General features: G+C 35.5%; 2 protein-coding genes across 2 annotated transcripts; both read left to right on the top strand.

Annotated features, from left to right (window-relative positions):
- The first annotated feature begins 1,467 nt into the window (after window positions 1–1,467).
- Window positions 1,468–3,984, top strand: LOC105208958 (uncharacterized). The gene is made up of 2 exons (XM_011179066.3): window positions 1,468–1,794; window positions 2,760–3,984. The coding sequence occupies exons 1-2, from the start codon at window positions 1,668–1,670 to the stop codon at window positions 3,356–3,358; spliced, it is 726 nt and encodes a 241-aa protein (XP_011177368.2). The 5' UTR covers window positions 1,468–1,667; the 3' UTR covers window positions 3,359–3,984.
- A 47-nt stretch (window positions 3,985–4,031) lies between these two features.
- LOC128921866 (uncharacterized) lies at window positions 4,032–8,917 on the top strand. The gene is given in 2 exon segments (XM_054230598.1): window positions 4,032–6,244; window positions 6,246–8,917. Coding segments are annotated over 2 exon segments (2,391 nt in total). The 5' UTR covers window positions 4,032–4,718; the 3' UTR covers window positions 7,111–8,917.
- The last annotated feature ends 9,094 nt before the right edge of the window (window positions 8,918–18,011 follow it).

Below are 18,011 nucleotides of genomic sequence, written 5' to 3' on the forward strand. Positions count from 1 at the left end.
AAAGTTGCTACCCGTGATTCACGATGGAAAAATAATTTCTTTGGAAACGGACGTCGTAGCCGAATGCAATGGAAGTTACATCCCACTATACAACTGCAAGGAAGCCATAACATCAAGCTTTTGTCAACCTCTAAAGGATGGTACTTGTGTATTACATTTGCTTAACCAACATTCAGCAAAATGTAAACCCAAACCAGCCGATAATATTAATGCCATTGAAGAAGTCGAGGATGGCATTATCGTGATCAATGACCAACCAGCATCTATACGAACCTCAAACGTAACAGAATTAACGAAAGGAACTTTTCTTGTATCGTTTGATGGCGAAATTACTATAAACACCACTACTTACTTCAACTGGAACAAATTGGCACGATCACACCCGGAAGCAGCACCCGCACAAATCATACATTTCACTGAACATATTGATTTGCTGTCGCTACCATATTTACAGAAAGTAAATATGAAAAACCTAAAACACATAGCAAGCCTGCATCATATTATTAACATGCGTTCATTGTCGCTATAATCGGAACAACACTACTAAAAAGAAAAGCCAGCACCGTGATCTTGAACAAAGTAATAAAAGAAACCGAGGACGCCTTCATTTCAAGAGGGAGGAAGATTAATGATCATGCGTCAACAAGTCAACGAATGACACTAACATCAGCAAACACATACGGTTAACAGTTGCATATTCGATTTCAATTCGATTTCATTCCGACAATGCATCTGCAAGCTTGATAGGAATAACAAACAACTTCTGGAGTCAAGTCACATCAAAAGGGCTTTGGTCACGCGGCAGCAACTGCTAGTGTTTAGGGAAGTTAGGCATTTAGCCGTAGTCGCCGGCTAATTTGTAAAATCAAAAGTTAGTTGTTAAAATTCATCGAGTGTTATCAACTGCACTTGCAAAAATAAAAATCATTTCAATAAATTTGCATTCATGTTTGTGAATACCAAAACCGTGTACCAAAACGATGTAATAACAAAAAGTGGCTAACTCCTATAGACAAGCCAATCGAACAAATTTTTTGATACGAACTGGCAGCACTGAAATCGAATTGTCTATACTTGGTCGCACTAAACTCTTTGACAATTCGCTAACAAAAAAATTTAATTTTCAGAGTTGAAAAAGAAAGAATCATTTTATGTTAAAAACGAAAATGGAAAAAATGAGTATTTTAATTTGGTAGGAAAGTTTTTTAAACATATGTAATGTATAAGTTATCACGAGAAACACAGCTGGGTTTAGAATTACCCAAACTGTTGCGAGTGGCCTGACACAGCAGATTCCACGCAACAAGTAGCGGTCGGTAAACAAAATAATCAAATTACAAAAGTTGCGAGTGCAACAAATCAGCACTTCTGCATTCTCACGTCTGCAGTTGTAATTTGATACAACTGACTGTTTAGCGACTGCACTGCCATCAGCAGCGTTTGGATAGCTTGCAGGGTAGGCTAAGGCTACGTTTATGACCGAGCGGATTCGCGTCGCGCGATGCGATGAAAATCGCTACTAGCGATCAAATACATAAATCCATATCGAAGTGTTTATCGTGCAGCGATTCAGCGAAAAGCGGTTTCAGCGAAAATGGAGCGACTGCTAGCGACGAAAATCAGCGATCAAAATTTTTGATTCAGTTGAGCGAATCGCGTTAAACACGATGGACAAATTTATTGAAAAAGTGCGAAATAAAGAATGTTTGTGGAATCTGCGTCATCCAGATTATCATAATAGAAACAAAATCAGAAAAGCTTGGGAAGAAGTTGAGAAAGAATGCGGTTTGGAAGGTAAGTAATAGTATTATTTTATTTTTATGTAATAAACAACCTATACTTAAGTGAATATAACATTTTTTTGAACAAAATATTCCTTAAAATTGTTTCGTATAGTCGTAGCAGCTTCAGAGCTTCTGTTATACTGCCTCTGCCTATTCATATTTATGGGAATAGTTTGCTGAACTTGCATTAAGGTTTGCATACAAACTCCCTCTTTATCAATTATAATATTGTGTAACAAACAAATAGTTTTAACAAATAGTTCTGCACCATAAATATCAGTTTCGATTGATTTGGTTAGTAAACGCCATTTGTTTGTAATAATACCAAAAGCACATTCAATGGATTTTCTGGATTTAGATAGCATTGTGTTGAATAGTTCAGAGTCATTGTTCAAATTTGTTTTAGAATATGGGCGCAATAAATATTTTCTGAGTGGATATGCTTCATCCCCAAGCATTACGAATGGTGCTGCAATTTCTGTGCCTGGTAGATTCCGCTCTTCTGGAATTTCATATTCTCCAGTTTCTATAAGCTTATGTAATGTTGAAGCTTCAAAAATGCCACCATCACTCTGTTTGCCATATGCTCCAACTTCAATGGCAGTAAACTTGTAGTCAGCAGAGGCAACGCCTTGTAAAACGATGGAAAAAAGTGTTTGTAGTTGAAAAACATGCTGCCAGAATGCGGTGGCCTTTTGCAACGAATATGTTTGCCGTCGATACTTCCAATGCAATTCGGAAATCCCCATTTGGAGTAAAATTCGTCTGCTATTTTTATAAATTCTTCATTTGTTTTGCGATTCAAATGTTTGGAAACCAGAGACGTCCAAAGGGCGGCACATACTTCTCTAGTAATTTTGGCCACTGTGGCAATTCCTATGCGATAAGAAAAAGCCAAAGATCGGAATGAATTTCCCGTTGCTAAAAACCTGAAAATAAATATAAACGAAATTATTCTTTTTACATGTGTTTCAGCTGGCTCTGGTGCAAAAAAATGGAAAAACTTGAAAGACACCTATCGTAGAGAACTTCGTAAGGAAACTGTGGTTGCTTCAGGCAGCGCTGCAATGCCGCAATCAAAATGGACACATTTTAAGGATATGTGTTTTTTACAAGATACTATGGAATCGCGCTCCATGTCAGGTAACTTGATCAATGAAACAAGTTGTGATGAATTGGTGGAACTTGATGATGAAGATAAATCAGAAACTCCTGAATCCATAAAATTGATGCAGCCTACACCTAAAAAATTAAAGAAAAAACTTACAGAAAGCTCAGCGTTTTTGGAGTTGGAGGAAAAGAAGCTTAAGCTTCTAGAAAAAAGCAACGATGAGGAGGATGATGATTACCATTTTCTTATGAGTTTCAAAAAGTACATGAAAAATATGGGTGAAGAAAAAAAATTAAAATTTCGCATAAAAATGCAGGAGGTTCTGTACGACATTATGTACGGCAGAGATAATCAGGAATCGGCTACGCCAGTTTCTATTATTAGTTATGTAAGCAGCAGCCCAAATATTGAAACGCAGGATTCAAACAGCTTCATTTTTCCAAATGCGCAAAATTTTAATTAAGCTACTTAATATTAATGTGTGTAATATTATATTAAATAAATACATATGTAAGTAAGTGAACAAGTATAAATATTGAAATTGAATAAAAATTTATGGAATGGATACATAATATTGTATATTACTTACCTTATGGTCAGTGCGAGCCTTTCTACAGCATCAATTGGTGTTTTCTGATTTCTAGTATTTTTTTCTATATGTTTGGATATATTATTCAAGATATAATTAAATGTGTCAATTCTCATTCGGTAATACTCCATAAATTTCTCAGGATATTGTAGAAGGCGGCTGTGTAAATGATGGAACTCTCCATGGCTTTTGCGTTCTTTGCAAATTGGATGCACTTGGAATCTTTTCTGTTTACAAAACCTTAAAATCTGCTGACGCACTAAAAGACTACTTTCTGCAAGCAAAATTTTACGAACACGTGCACGCATGTCTTTTTTTAATGAAAAGTAAAAGAAACTACGAACGGATTTGACGTTATAAATTTTCAATCGCTTCTGATTTCGCTGTACTGTAAACACTCAATCGCTAGCGATTACGATGGCGAAACCGCTGGTAGCGATAAAGCGATTTTCATCGCATCGCGTGACGCGAATCCGCTCGGTCATAAACGTAGCCTAAGTAATGATAATTTTGTATTTCTAGAATTAGAATATTACAGAGTTCTCAGCAGTGCAGACGTGCTGCAAATAAAATATTAATGTGAAAACAAAAGAAAAATATTTTTCTATTACTGGCGCCCAACGTGGGGCAATCCATCAACAAAGGACATCAGCCACCATCATCCAAAAACCAATGATAAGGACATCAGCCACTAACATCCAAAACCAATGATGAAGGACATCAGCCACCACTATCCAAAAACCAATGATAAGGACATCAGCCACCAATGATGATGTAAGTTGAGAGACTCAAAACCATTTTAATTTTTTTTTTCTTTTATTTGTAATATTGTGGTTGAAAGTTGGCAATTGAAATGTATTTAGTGGATTTAAAATTTAACAATTAAATTGAAGTGAATAAAATCTCTAGTGGATTTAAAATTTAATATTTTAATTGAAATGAATAAAATCTCTAGTGGATTTAAAATTTAATATTTTAATTGAATTTAACAAATTTCAAATTTGAAATTTTAATTGAAGTGAATAAAATCTCTAGTGGATTTAAATTTGAATATCTGTGTGCCCGGTATATGAACGTGACGACACCACAACTTACTGAATTAATTTCTAGCTTTGAAAATATCAAGTTAGCAGAAAATTTTAAAATTAACGAATCCCAGTTATCACAAGTACTAAGCGCGGCTGTATCTGCAGCTTAAGGGTTACAGAGAAGGGAATTCGAGAAGCTTAGGGCTATGCAGGATCAACTCGTGAATATGACAGAGAAAACAATAGTCGAAAGATATGAAAGGATTCAGATAGTACCAGGACGAATATGTGAGGAGGTTTTAGATGTAGTAAAGGCATTACCCGAATTTCCTGGACAGCCTGAATGTTATGTGTCTTGGCGCGAAGCGGCGCATAACGCGTATGAAATATTCAAAGGCTTTGAAGGTAGCTCTCGATATTACCAAGCCGTTACTGTTATACGAAACAAAATTCGCGGTGCTGCCGATGCACTCCTGTCTTCATTTAGTACAGTACTGAATTTTGCCGCCATTATAGCGCGTCTGGACTTCACATACTCTGCTAAGAGACCAATATACCTAGTAGAACAAGAGTTATCCACTCTTAAGCAGGGCTGTTCTACTGTTTTAGAATTTTACGACAAGGTAGAGAAAAAGTTATCGTCACTCGCCAATAAGACGAAAATGTCCTATGAAGCGAATATTGCAGAAGCTATAAATCAAAAGTATCGAGAAAATGTTTTAAGGGTTTTTATTTCTGGGCTCAGGAAGCCGTTATGTGATATACTTTTTGCATCAAAACCCGGCAATCTGCCATCGGCATTGGCCCTCGCTCAAGAGGTGAATGCAAATCACGAAAGATACATTTTCGCAGCCAGTTTTGCAAATAGGTCAACTGAAGTCACGAAGAAATCGGAAAACATCCAAAGTGGGGGCAGGGACAACAATAATCATAACTCATACTATTGGGCAAACGCTGAAGGCCAGAAAAACACTCATTTTATGAGGCAATATAGGAATAATCGACAACCAAATTTTAATCAGTATCAAAAGCGGGAGAATCGAAATTTAAAACCGCAGCAGGAACCGATGGATGAAGACCCCTCGTCATCACGCCTACGACAAGTTACTAATTTCACAGGAAACCGAAACGGACAACAAAAACGGCAGGCGTCCTCCGACCGGCGTACAGGACCCAAACTTCAAAGAGTAAATAATTTTAACGAAAATGAAGATAAGGATTCTTTCCCTGAAACGTACGAAAAACTGGCGGCTTCAGTTGTCGAAGATTTAGAATTAGAAGAAATACATTTTTTAGGGGAAGATCCCTCCTTAAAAGAAGACATTACAGAATATGACTCTGGTATGGAAACAATTAAATTTCACAAGAGTCCAAATGTTAGTCAGCTCCAGCTGCAAACCGAGTCAGTCCCGGTGAGCATGAAGGATGATTTCCACGCTATGATCAAGCGTGTTTCTGGGGTTTTTGCAGAGCCGAATGAAAAATTGCCTTATAACACAAATATTGTGACTACAATTCGCACCAGGGATAATGAACCTATTTAAGCAAAGTTCTATCCATATCCCCTGGGAGTGGCCGATTTTGTAAAGAAGGAACTTGCAGACTTCCTTAAAAAAGGCATTATACAACTTTCACGATCACCTTATAACAATCCCATTAGGGTAGTGGACAAAAAGGGCCTCGAAGAAAACGGGGTAAAAAAGAAAAATATAATAATTGATTTCCGTAAACGGAAAAACGATTGAAGACTCATACCCCATCCCAAATTTAGGGGTAATACTATCAAACTTGGGCAAAGCCCAACTCTTTACAACCCTGGATTTGAAGTCGGGGTTTCATCAAATCGAACTCACTGAGCTAGATTGCGAAAAACCCGCATTCTCAGTGTGTAATGGCAAATTCGAATTCTGCCGATTTCCTTTTGGATTAAAGAATGCTCCTGGAGTTTTTCACTGGGCAATTGATGATGTTCTTAGAGAACATATTGGCAAGTACTGCTTTGCTTATATTGATGATGTGATAATTTTGTCACATGGAAAAGAAGACCATTTAAAAAATGTAAAAGCTATTTTGAAGAGCTTGCTTGAAGCGAACAAGGGAGTTTCCATAGCAAAATCTAAATTTTTCAAAACGAAACCCGAGTATCTTGGATTTCAAATATCCAAAGGAGGAATAAAAACATGTCCTCAAAAAATTGGAGCAATTCAAAAATTTCCACAACCAACAACATTAAGAGGGGTTTCATCTGTCCTAGGGATGACAGGCTATTATAGATGTTTCATCCGTGACTATGCAAAAATTGCAAAACCTCCTGAAGCCAAGGATAAAGTAGAAAAGGCTCAGGAAGAAATATTAAAAACTCATAACAAAAATAGAGTAGTAAGAAAATTTGCAGTAGGGGAAATAGTTCATATTAAGTATAGTTCAGAATACTTACCGATTACGGATGGCGACGTGGTTTTATGGGACTCCTACGGTTACATTAGACATACGACAAATTTGATGGTTTATGCGGGATTAACATCTGACACTCGTTCTGCATTACGCCTTTATCCACGTAGTCATATGACGAAACTGATGATAGCAGATTTAGAATAGACAAACTCCTTCGGAAAATAATGGGACCCACAAGACACCGACGCAACTTGAACATTTTAGGAAGTGCTCTCAAGATTGTAGCTGGTACACAAGACTTCGACGACTTTCAAAAGGTGACGATTGAACTTGACAAACTTAAGGATAATAACAACCGACAAATAGAAATAAACCCAAAATTCCTGGAACAAGTTACCGAACTAACTAACACAGTAAATGAGATTTTAAAAATAGAAAAACTGAAAGAAATAGATACCGGGCACCTTTACGAAATCCTTTTGGCCAGAAATAGGGCTGTCATTACAGTCCTGGACAATATTATACTTTCAATTGCTCTAGCTCAACTAGGGTTACTGAACCCAATTATTTTTGGTAATAATGAGATAAATTCTATATTGAATAATGAGTCTCTCAACAATCTAACAATAACAGATTTACTTTTAGTTTCTAGGTTTAAAGTCTATCATAATGACAACCTTTTTAATTTCTTAGTTAAGTACCCTAGACCTAAGTTTATTTGTAAAAGGAAAATTATTTTACCAGTAGCGCATAATAACCAAATGCTATCACTACGAAACAACGCTGCGGCAGTCTGTGGTAAAAACATCTATTCCTTGAACGAACTGTCATGAGATTTTGCAGAAAATCTAACATCTCGACTTGCGCTCAACAACTAGTAACCAGCACTACAGCTCACTGTAAAACAACAATGGGTGAACTAGATCCCCTACAGGAGATTGATGACGGAATGGTTGTGATAAACGATCGTGCAGCTTTGATAACATCTGACAATGAAGGACGAGGACGTCCCTCACTTAGGAGGGGAAGAGTTATCACGAGAAACACAGCTGGGTTTTGTATTACCCGAAACTGTTGCGAGTGGCCTGACACAGCAGATTCCACGCAACAAGTAGCGGTCGGTAAACAAAATAATCAAATTACAAAAGTTGCGAGTGCAACAAACCAGCACTTCTGCATTCTCACGTCTGCAGTTGTAATTTGATACAACTGACTGTTTAGCGACTGCACTGCCATCAGCAGCGTTTGGATAGCTTGCAGGGTAGGCTAAGTAATGATAATTTTGTATTTCTAGAATTAGAATATTACAGAGTTCTCAGCAGTGCAGACGTGCTGCAAATAAAATATTAATGTGAAAACAAAAGAAAAATATTTTTCTATTACTTGTATAAGTGCGTTAGATGCATTAATCTAAAGAGCTGTAAAATATTCTCTATGCGTTGGTATCTGAAGAATACCATAACAATAAAATACATATTTACACGTGAGTATGTACACTAAGCATACACACATATACATAAGTACCTAGTTAAGAGATTATAATTAAGAAAAGTATTGACGAAATAAATTTGAATAAAGAAAATCAGAGTCAAACGTGAACTCTCACGGTTCGGATTAAAAAAAAGTGTTTTGCTGTACATTTGGTCCTTCGAGCCGGATTTAGCGCTCAGCCAAAGGAAAAGTCCTGCTATTAGAAAATACAGGCTACAACTATTAAGAATTTGGGAGTACTATAAGCCTCTAAGAAGAAAAAGAGCATTACTTTGCAAAATAAAGATAAATGTAAGCCGGAATAGCAAAGGTTATCTGTATTTATAGTAGTACATATATATACAATATATATGTATATACATATATGTACATACTTTTCGTAAAAGTAAAAGTGAAAAAGTATGTAAATAATTAACAAATGAACCAAAAACCACAAAAAAAGAAGCAAATATGGACAATTTGGTAAGACGACAACAGGAGTTTGGAGATCTTGCTGCACTACAAGCCATCAATACATATGAAGATACTTCTGTCACTGAAAGAAGATATCAACGTCGAGCAAAAAACTCAAAAATACATTGGAAGAAATTCAAGAAAATGCATTGGATTCTCTCGAGCAAATGAGAGAATTTAAAAGTTATGATATCCACTTCACCATCACACAAAATATTAATATAAACATACATGTACACTTAACACTTTTTATTTAGTTTACATATTTTTCATGAGAGGCATCGAATGAAATTGCATTGACAATATTTGTAACCAACATTCTAAGAATTTTAAGTGGATTTCCGTTTTGCTTCAAGTATGTTTTTACGATCGAAAAGGAGGCGTTGCACTTATTAATATTGCTGATAAGAATTCTATAGAATTTTAATTGTATTTTGCTTTCTGTTTTTACTATTGATTTCGTATTTAAGATTAAGAACTTTTGTAAACTAACTCAGTCATATTCTTTGATTCAATAAAGTAAGAACTACTTTAAGAAAATTAACAAATGTTTTAATTGGCGACGAGGATGGGATGCGCGGAATAGTATCTTTGAAAAATCAAGGACTTTTTTTATTTCTATAATTAACGCGTACCAAATAAATTAAAAAAAAATAATAATAATCAAAAAATCCGTAAAGAATTAAGGTAGTGAAATGCAAAATTTTAGTGAACAAACCAACAATTTTCAACAAGTAAAGCGAAGAAGATGTTTACGAAAAATCCTACATAACATTTTTCAACAAGTAAAGCGAAGAAGACGTTTACGAAATTCCTACATAACAATTTTCAACAAGTAAAGCGAAGAAGACAACATTTACGAAAAATCTTACATAAAATGATTTTTCTTGTTATACACCACGGTTATACACCAATTAAGCTGAAGGACACGGAAATTATTACACAAAGGTACTTAACCCACATAAATGTCAATGCACCGAATTTAATACTTGGAAAAGTATTAAAAGATTACATATGTATATGATTTTGTTTACATTTGCTTATTTTGATCAATATTGAAGGTTTCATTTTAAGAACGAAACTATTGTAAAATTAGTCTTAAGATTCACTTGAATAAAGGAAGAAGTAACAGCTTAAGTTTGTTTTTAATTCAACCTTTTTTCATTTCTCGCGGCAGCTACTGCTAGTGTTTAGGGAAGTTAGGCATTCAGGCGTAGTCGCCGCTAATTTGTAAAATCAAAAGTTAGTTGTTATAACTCACCCAGCGTTATCGGCTGTACTTACTTGCTATTCAAGTATAATTTTAATTCGCATTGTAAATACATTAGAAACTCTTTGCAATCAAGATTAAACATTGTAAAATATATTTCGTCAAAATACTCGTTAATACATCCAAATACGCTCATCAGTGTTTTCAGATCACTTCTTCTTTCAAAGATCGACTATGCGCTTCCGCTTTACGGACGAAGTTCGAAGAATAACATCAAGCTTATATGTGCCCCATACCACTGCACGATACGCCGTAGCCTCAGAGCTTTTCCAACATCACCAATCATTCTTGCGGAGTCAGGTCTACCAAGTGTACAAAATAGGATTGAAGACGCAACCCACCGACTGCTATCAAAAGCGGTTGAAAGCACAAACTCATCGCTGACCAAGGCCTTTGCCACTTCGCTGAGGCGTACCAGGCTACCAAGAATCCTTTCAGCTATAACAACAAGCGTTATCTTTGCAAAAAAAATGCTCTTCCACTGTCTGTGGGGAATAAAGTAAAGCCCCTTCATCCTCATTGGCTTATCCCATGTGAATCACTCCCCAACAAACTATCCAAGCTACCCAAACAGAACACGCCAAACGATGTTTTCAAAAAAACGTTCTTAGATATGGAGCATGAATATGAAAAAAATTGCTAGAAGTTGATCTTCACAAACGGATCTAAGTCATCCGAATACACTTCCTTTTCCGTGGTCACGAACACAGGTAATACAATCTGCAATTGGCTTCTTCCTCATATGTGTTCGGTTTTCTCAGCAGAGGCATCTGCCATATTGAAGGTGGTCGAGCATGCAAAAAACACTATGGTAAATACCTCATTTGCACCGACATGTGTAAGTCAGGGCACTTCCGGAAACATACACACTTCAAAGATGATTAACGAAATAACTTCAACACCTACGAGAGCCAAGAAGATCAGAAATATAATTTCATCTAAAAAAGACCACGTGGAAAAAAAATATACTATAGAAGAAGCATTATCCTTATTTGTTGAAGGTAATTTCACAAGAAGTCAGTGGAATTTATTACAAGGCGGACGTAAAACTATCTATCCTTGCTACTCTTTGCTGCAAAAGGCAAAAAAAAGTGCTTACCCGGAGGAAGATAAAATAACGGTTACAGAGACTAGCTTTAATGTAGAACTTCAAGCTTTGTTCGATCATACGGCTTTGCGCCTCATCCAATATTTAAAAGAAGTCATAGATACATTAACTGACGCCGAGAAGCAGAGCCTTCTTTTGATATCAAAATGGGGGTGCGATGGATCACACCAAACTCCATTTAAGCAAAAATTTGAAAATCTTTCTGGTGACGATTCAAGTATATTTGTGAGCTCGATTGTTCCAGTGAGGTTGGTTGTTACCTTCAATGGTGAAACAACAAAAACCATTTGGCAAAACCCTACGCCTTCTTCGGTGAGATTCTGCAGGCCTATTAGAGCTCAATTTACTCACGAAACAAAAGATGTAACAAAACAAGAAATAGAATACATCGAAAATCAAGCCAGAAATCTGGAAGATACAAGAGACAGTGAAACATCAGCGCACATCAATCATAAAATATTACTGACAATGGTAGACGGGAAAGTTTGTAACGCTGCAACGGATACAACCTCTACTATGCGATGTTATGTATGCGGTCAGACTTCAAAAGATTTTAATAAATTAAAAAAAGGTGTCATAAATCAAGAGGCTTTAAAGTTTGGCCTCTCAGTACTCCACGCCCGAATACGGTTTTTTGAGTTGTTGTTGCACTTAGCATATAAAGAACCCATAAAGAATTGGCAAGCCCGTACAGCAGAAGACAAAAAGATTATTAAGGAAACAAAAGAGACAATACAAAAATGTTTTAAAGATGAAATGGGTCTACTGGTTGATGTTCCTAAACGTGGTTTTGGAAACAGTAATGACGGGAATACATCTAGGAGATTTTTCGAAAATGCAGAATGCTCTTCTCGCATCACCGGCATCAACATCGAAGTAATCAAAAGATTTAAAGTTATTCTTGAAATAATATCAAGTGGTCATGAGATTGATCCTCAAAAATTCGATGATTATGCCCAAGACACGGCAAAATTGTATGTGGAAATGTACGGTTGGTATCCAATGTCGCCAACTGTCCACAAAATCCTCATACACGGAGCGCAGGTGCTGCAAGAGGCAATTCTTCCAATTGGACAATTATCCGAGCAGGCAGCTGAGGCCCGAAATAAACATATCAGAAAATATCGGGTAGATTTTGCCCGAAAGTTTTCGAGGATCGAGTGTAACAGAGATGTTTTGAACAGACTGCTTTTAACATCCGATCCACTTATCAGCTGCAATCGTCCAAAGAATAAGAAGAAACTCATGCCATTTTCCGAGGAAGCAAAATCAATTTTAACTGCAGCAACACCTAATCTCAATAGGTCAGACGAGAATACTGTCGAGGAAGAGGATTCTGATGTAATCAGCGAAGTAAATTATCTTGAAACCGATTAATTTTTTTTAAATTATATTATTTTATTTTCAGTATTTTTTTTCTATTCTAATCATGTATTTTTATTAATAAATGCTATATATTGATTCAATATTGTTTTTTATTATATTTAAAGATAATATAAGTCCCTAAATAATTATGACCGGTTTTTTGCATCAAATACCCCTTAGTGCGACAGCAAGTCTTGCATCTCAGCCATTAAGTCGTTATCAAATTACAATCCGATAATAAGCAAAATCAGAGACGCCGTGATCAGCGCTCCGAGAAAAATCAAAATAATGTGGATTCCGGGCCACGTGGGAATAACTGGCAATCACCTCGCTGACGCCGCAGCCAAAAGTGTCAAAAACACACCGGCTCTGACTTACAACTATCTTTCGAAACAAGACATACGCAACTTCATCAAACACAAAAGGCTCGAAGAAAACTTAAATGCTTGGAAACTTCACACCCATAGTTACGCCATCAACAACCCAGATAGAATACCAACCTTATACGGGCCCACCACGAAAATAAGCGCCATCAAAGCATACACTCGCCTCAGGATCGGACACACCATCCTAACTCACTCGCATATACTTATGGGAAAATCCCGTTCCAATTGCCCTTTTTGTGACAACTCCGTACCAATTCAACATATACTAGCTGACTGCCCAGTAATCCACTCAACAACACACTACTCTGACAACACTGACTTGGCACAAGCATTAAAAAATCCGTCAGATAAAAACGTAATGATTACATATACATAAATTTTTAAAAGATAGAAATTTACTAAAATACATCTAACACACTAACTAACACAATAATAGTACCTAAGCTATTAATAAGGCGGCTGAGGGCCTAGTAGCCAGTGCTGCGATTTCATGTATTTATGTATATAATAAATACTTTATTGTATAAGTGAAATTTAAATAAATACTTTATTGTATAAATGATTATAAAATAAAAATAAAAATAATCACACAATTACGACAGAATCTCGATTTGAATAAATTAAGCTGAATACAAATATTATTTTTGGTAAAAATATGTAATTTCGTTTGCTTTTTTACTTTTCCATACTATACGAGTACATATTATCTGCAACATTAATATATTTCTTAACTTTATTAATAAACATATATGTACATATGTATGTCGTTCACAACAGTTGTTCTCAAAATTCATTACCGTATTTTACCATAAATCGGTGTATATGTAAACTATATTAAGATACAATTCTTATACTTTTATAATATTGTAAAACCGCGGTTTACACTCGGTACAGAAACGAAATTTTTTAATTATCGGTTACCCAATTAACCAAGGGAATTGAGGGAATTAGAACTACAAACTACGAGACGCAAGGCTACGCTACAGGACAGGATATGTGAATGATTTGGGACATCTTGCCCAAAAGGGAGTCAGTATTTTAAATGTGGTCGGACCTGGCATCATGCAGCGCGCTGTAATGAGCCTCAGGATAATGTAAAGTCAGAAAGGGCTAACACTCTAGAAAACGAGAAGTTGGGTAAATGCGTGATATTTAAAAATTTGTATTTAAACAACTTCAAATTTCTAATTTGAGTAAATGCTGTGAAAATGAAAAATATACATTTCATAATTTTATTAATATGGGGTGTTTTAATGAACAAGCCAAAATATGTTTTAAAATTTGCGTCACTTGAATAGGTACATACATATGTATTCTATTCCGGCATTGTGAAAGCAGGCCCATTTTTAGCGAAATGACTAAAATTGTTATTTGCGGTACTTAAGAACATTTTGGTACGATGTGAGGTATTTTTAGTGAATATGAGACGTGGATGCACTTTTTGAAGTCGAAAATACTAAATTTGGTTCTTTTGCGGATTAAGGCCTTTATGCAAGAGTTATTGCTTCCAAAATTAATGAAAGTGCAAATGTCGTCCTCAATTTTTACGGCATTCTACGTCATATGAAAAAAAGACAAAAAACTTCTAATTCGAGTGACTCTGCAGCACTGCAGCACTGCACTGGGCATTTGGTGCCCAAAAAACAACTTTAAATGTTGAACGGAAGAACTCAAGTCTACAGTATTGCTACAATCACATGTATTGGAAAAGTAAACGGAAATCAATCATGTTTGCAGGTGAAAATTTCGACGGTCCCGACGACAATTGTACCAAGTCTTGTTGAGTGAGTTTAGAGACATTTGTATGATAGCCGATGACAAAAGAGCCAAGGAAGTAAAAGGCTATGTTGCGACTACCGAAGATTACACCTAAAAATTTTAAAGAGAGTTTACAGGGAGCTCGACACTCGACTTGAAAAATGGATTGTTCAAAGTTCCGGCAAATAAACAATATAATTTGTTGCTTAAAGTTCATTTCCAAAAATAACAACAACACATTCCGTCGGCACTAAACTAGAGCGGAAGCCGTACCGCCGCAATGTAGACTGTTTCTTAAGGTTTGCTATGATTATTGCTTAGGTTAGCATTATTGAGTATATAGAAATAAGTACTAGTAAGTAAGAATTCGTACATATGTAAGTTTATAGTAAATAAGCTAAATATTGTATAAAATTAAATGTAGTCAATAAAGTAATTGAGTTCAACTTCGCCATTCGAAGCAGTGCGTTATTGATTATACGGCCACAACTATTAACTGGCGCCCGAGAACTTAAAAACTTGAAGTTGCCTACATCAAAAATATTAAAGTAAATCGTTCACGTAAAATCGGTAGGCACAAATATTTTTTTAACGGAAAAGATAAACGACAGAACCAAAAAAATTGTACAAAGAATAAATAAAGAACATAAGTTTTGTAATCCTTTCGGCTTGTACGGCTTGTTGCCAAAATATTCCGTTCATCAGTTCTGTTTGGATACCTAACTACAAACATACCCAAAAACCGCCACAAAACAAACGCGAGTTACATATATGAATAAACCAACAACAAACAGTAAAACTGATAAAATTGCTGAATTTCTTAACGAAATTAACCAGACAACCGGAAATCAATAAAACTGTAATAAGACACCATTTCCTTTGCTTTTGTAAAAATCAATGTAAAAGATATAAACAAAATCACTTAATTCACAATATTTCCGAGAACTTGAATAACCTGAGTTCATTAACTTTAGTCAGCATTTAAGTAATAACAATGCATAAGCAAATGCTTACTTTAATGTAAAACATATGTAATATGTAAAATAAGTAATTATGCTTTGTAAGCAGAAATATCATTGTACCATTAACTTGAACCATTATAATTAATAAATTGTAAGTTCAGTCTGACTTAAGCATCTAAACCAACTGGTCTTTTCTTTCGCAAATTCGGTAATAATTTTTAAAAACGCTTGGACACATTCTAGTATTTAAAGTCGCGCGTCAAGTGTCGTGGTATATCTTAAAACCTGGTATAAACAGTACAGCGAACTATTATGTGTTTGTTCAAATCACAGTACTTATAAAGTGGGCAAACAAAACAAAAACGCCGCCAAAGACATCATCCACCCCCCAGTAGAGGACTAACGCTTCAAAAAGGATCACGTGGGGTTAAGAATTGTATGTACAAACACTCCCACCGAAACTGCTGACGGTATGTGCACCTGCATAAACAGACAAGCGGTTCGCGGAATAGCTGTGACAGAGATGCAAGCATTCAGCATAGAATTAAGATATGTTATATGTTCTGTTATATTTAAGATTATCAATAAAGATCAGTAACATTTTGGTATTCAAACAACCAGCATTGCATTCATTATTAAATTGGCGCCCGAGCAAAGGGACCAGTAGTTGAATTAATAAGTTAAAAAAAGTCGCATTAAAAAGTATCCTTAAAAGGAAAAATAAGCGATAGTGCTCAATATCAACAAGCTGGTGAACATTTTGGTTTTTGGAGAAATTTCCGGCCAACAAACAACCTGAGCAACATCAAAGAGAAGTGGAGAGATAAATTTAAGTTAATTTAATTTAATAAGTTTGTGAATAAGGTGAACAAAGCGAAATATAAAAATAAATATAATTGTAAAAATATTTTAAAATTTTTGAAAGAAAAAATTAGAAAGTGAAAATGGCTACAAGTTCAGATGAAGCATTATCTCGACTAATTTTAGTGCATACAATAAGTCTGAAAAGAGTGATAGAAAATCTAAAATTGCAAGTAAGAAATTTAACAGATATTCATAATGTGGTCGAATTCACAATCCATAGATATAACAATAAGTGGATATAATATAAATACAAATTTACCGTTTAGAACGGATGTTATGGCCGAGATAAGAACGGTCACGGATGCACCAATATATAGCAAACAATACCCATTCCCTCTTTCTGCGAATGCATTTGTGAATAAGGAAGTTAAGTAAATGTTAAAAGATAACTGTTTAGCGCAAACAAATACTCCTCTACATTACTATCAAATACTCCGAAAAGTAATAGAGATGTAATGCAGAGGAGATAAACCGCCACAAACTTCACTGATAACTTTTACAACAAAACAACACCCGATGAGGTACAAAAACACATAAACCAATTCGAATTCGTACACAAAATCCGGCGCAAATCACAAGTGAAATTATCAAGTGGAAACAAAGGATTTAACAAAAAGGATAAAATAAACACCAAAATAAACACCGGAAAAAACATTAATTCGACAATAAATTTGCGAATACCAAACGGAGAATATCCCCAACAACCACATATTAATCAACACTAAACAACACAAGGAATTATGCGTATACAACACAGGTTATTATAACAAATTTATACTAACATTGGATACTAATTAAACATACATAAAACAATTAACAAATATTGTAAAATCACAGCCAAACTCACATATATTTGATGTACACATAACGCAAAATCATATTGAATACACTGAATTTTTGTAAATTTGAGAAACCACTAACTTTTCTTTAACACAACATCGGCCCCAACGTCGATATAACTCGACGATAACATAATTAGGGAAAGTAAAGGCCCCTATAATTCGCCCATTTGGGTAGTGCCCACAAAGGGAATTAATGAAGATGGATCACCCAAAATGAAAATGGTGATCGACTATAAAAAACTGAACGAAAACACGATAACTGATAGATATCCTATTCCACACTGCAATGTCATATTGGCAAACTTGGGGAAAGCTAAAATTTTTTCTACTTTTTCCTTGAATCTGACTTCCACCAGATACCAATGAAAGAGAAAGATATAGAGAAAACCGTGTTTTCAATTAACAACGGCAAGTATGAATATGTCCGAATGCCTTTCGGATTTAAAAACCCACCTTCAATTTTTCAGAGAGCCATGGACAACATACCTCGCCAATACGTAGGGAAATTTATTTATACTAACTACTGATGCGTCAAACGATGCAATAGGAGCTGTCCTGTCACAGGACCAAAAGCCCATAACCTTTATATCAAAAACATTAAACTCA

Source organism: Zeugodacus cucurbitae, chromosome 5, assembly GCF_028554725.1.
Source record: "Zeugodacus cucurbitae isolate PBARC_wt_2022May chromosome 5, idZeuCucr1.2, whole genome shotgun sequence".
Lineage (NCBI taxonomy): Eukaryota > Metazoa > Arthropoda > Insecta > Diptera > Tephritidae > Zeugodacus > Zeugodacus cucurbitae.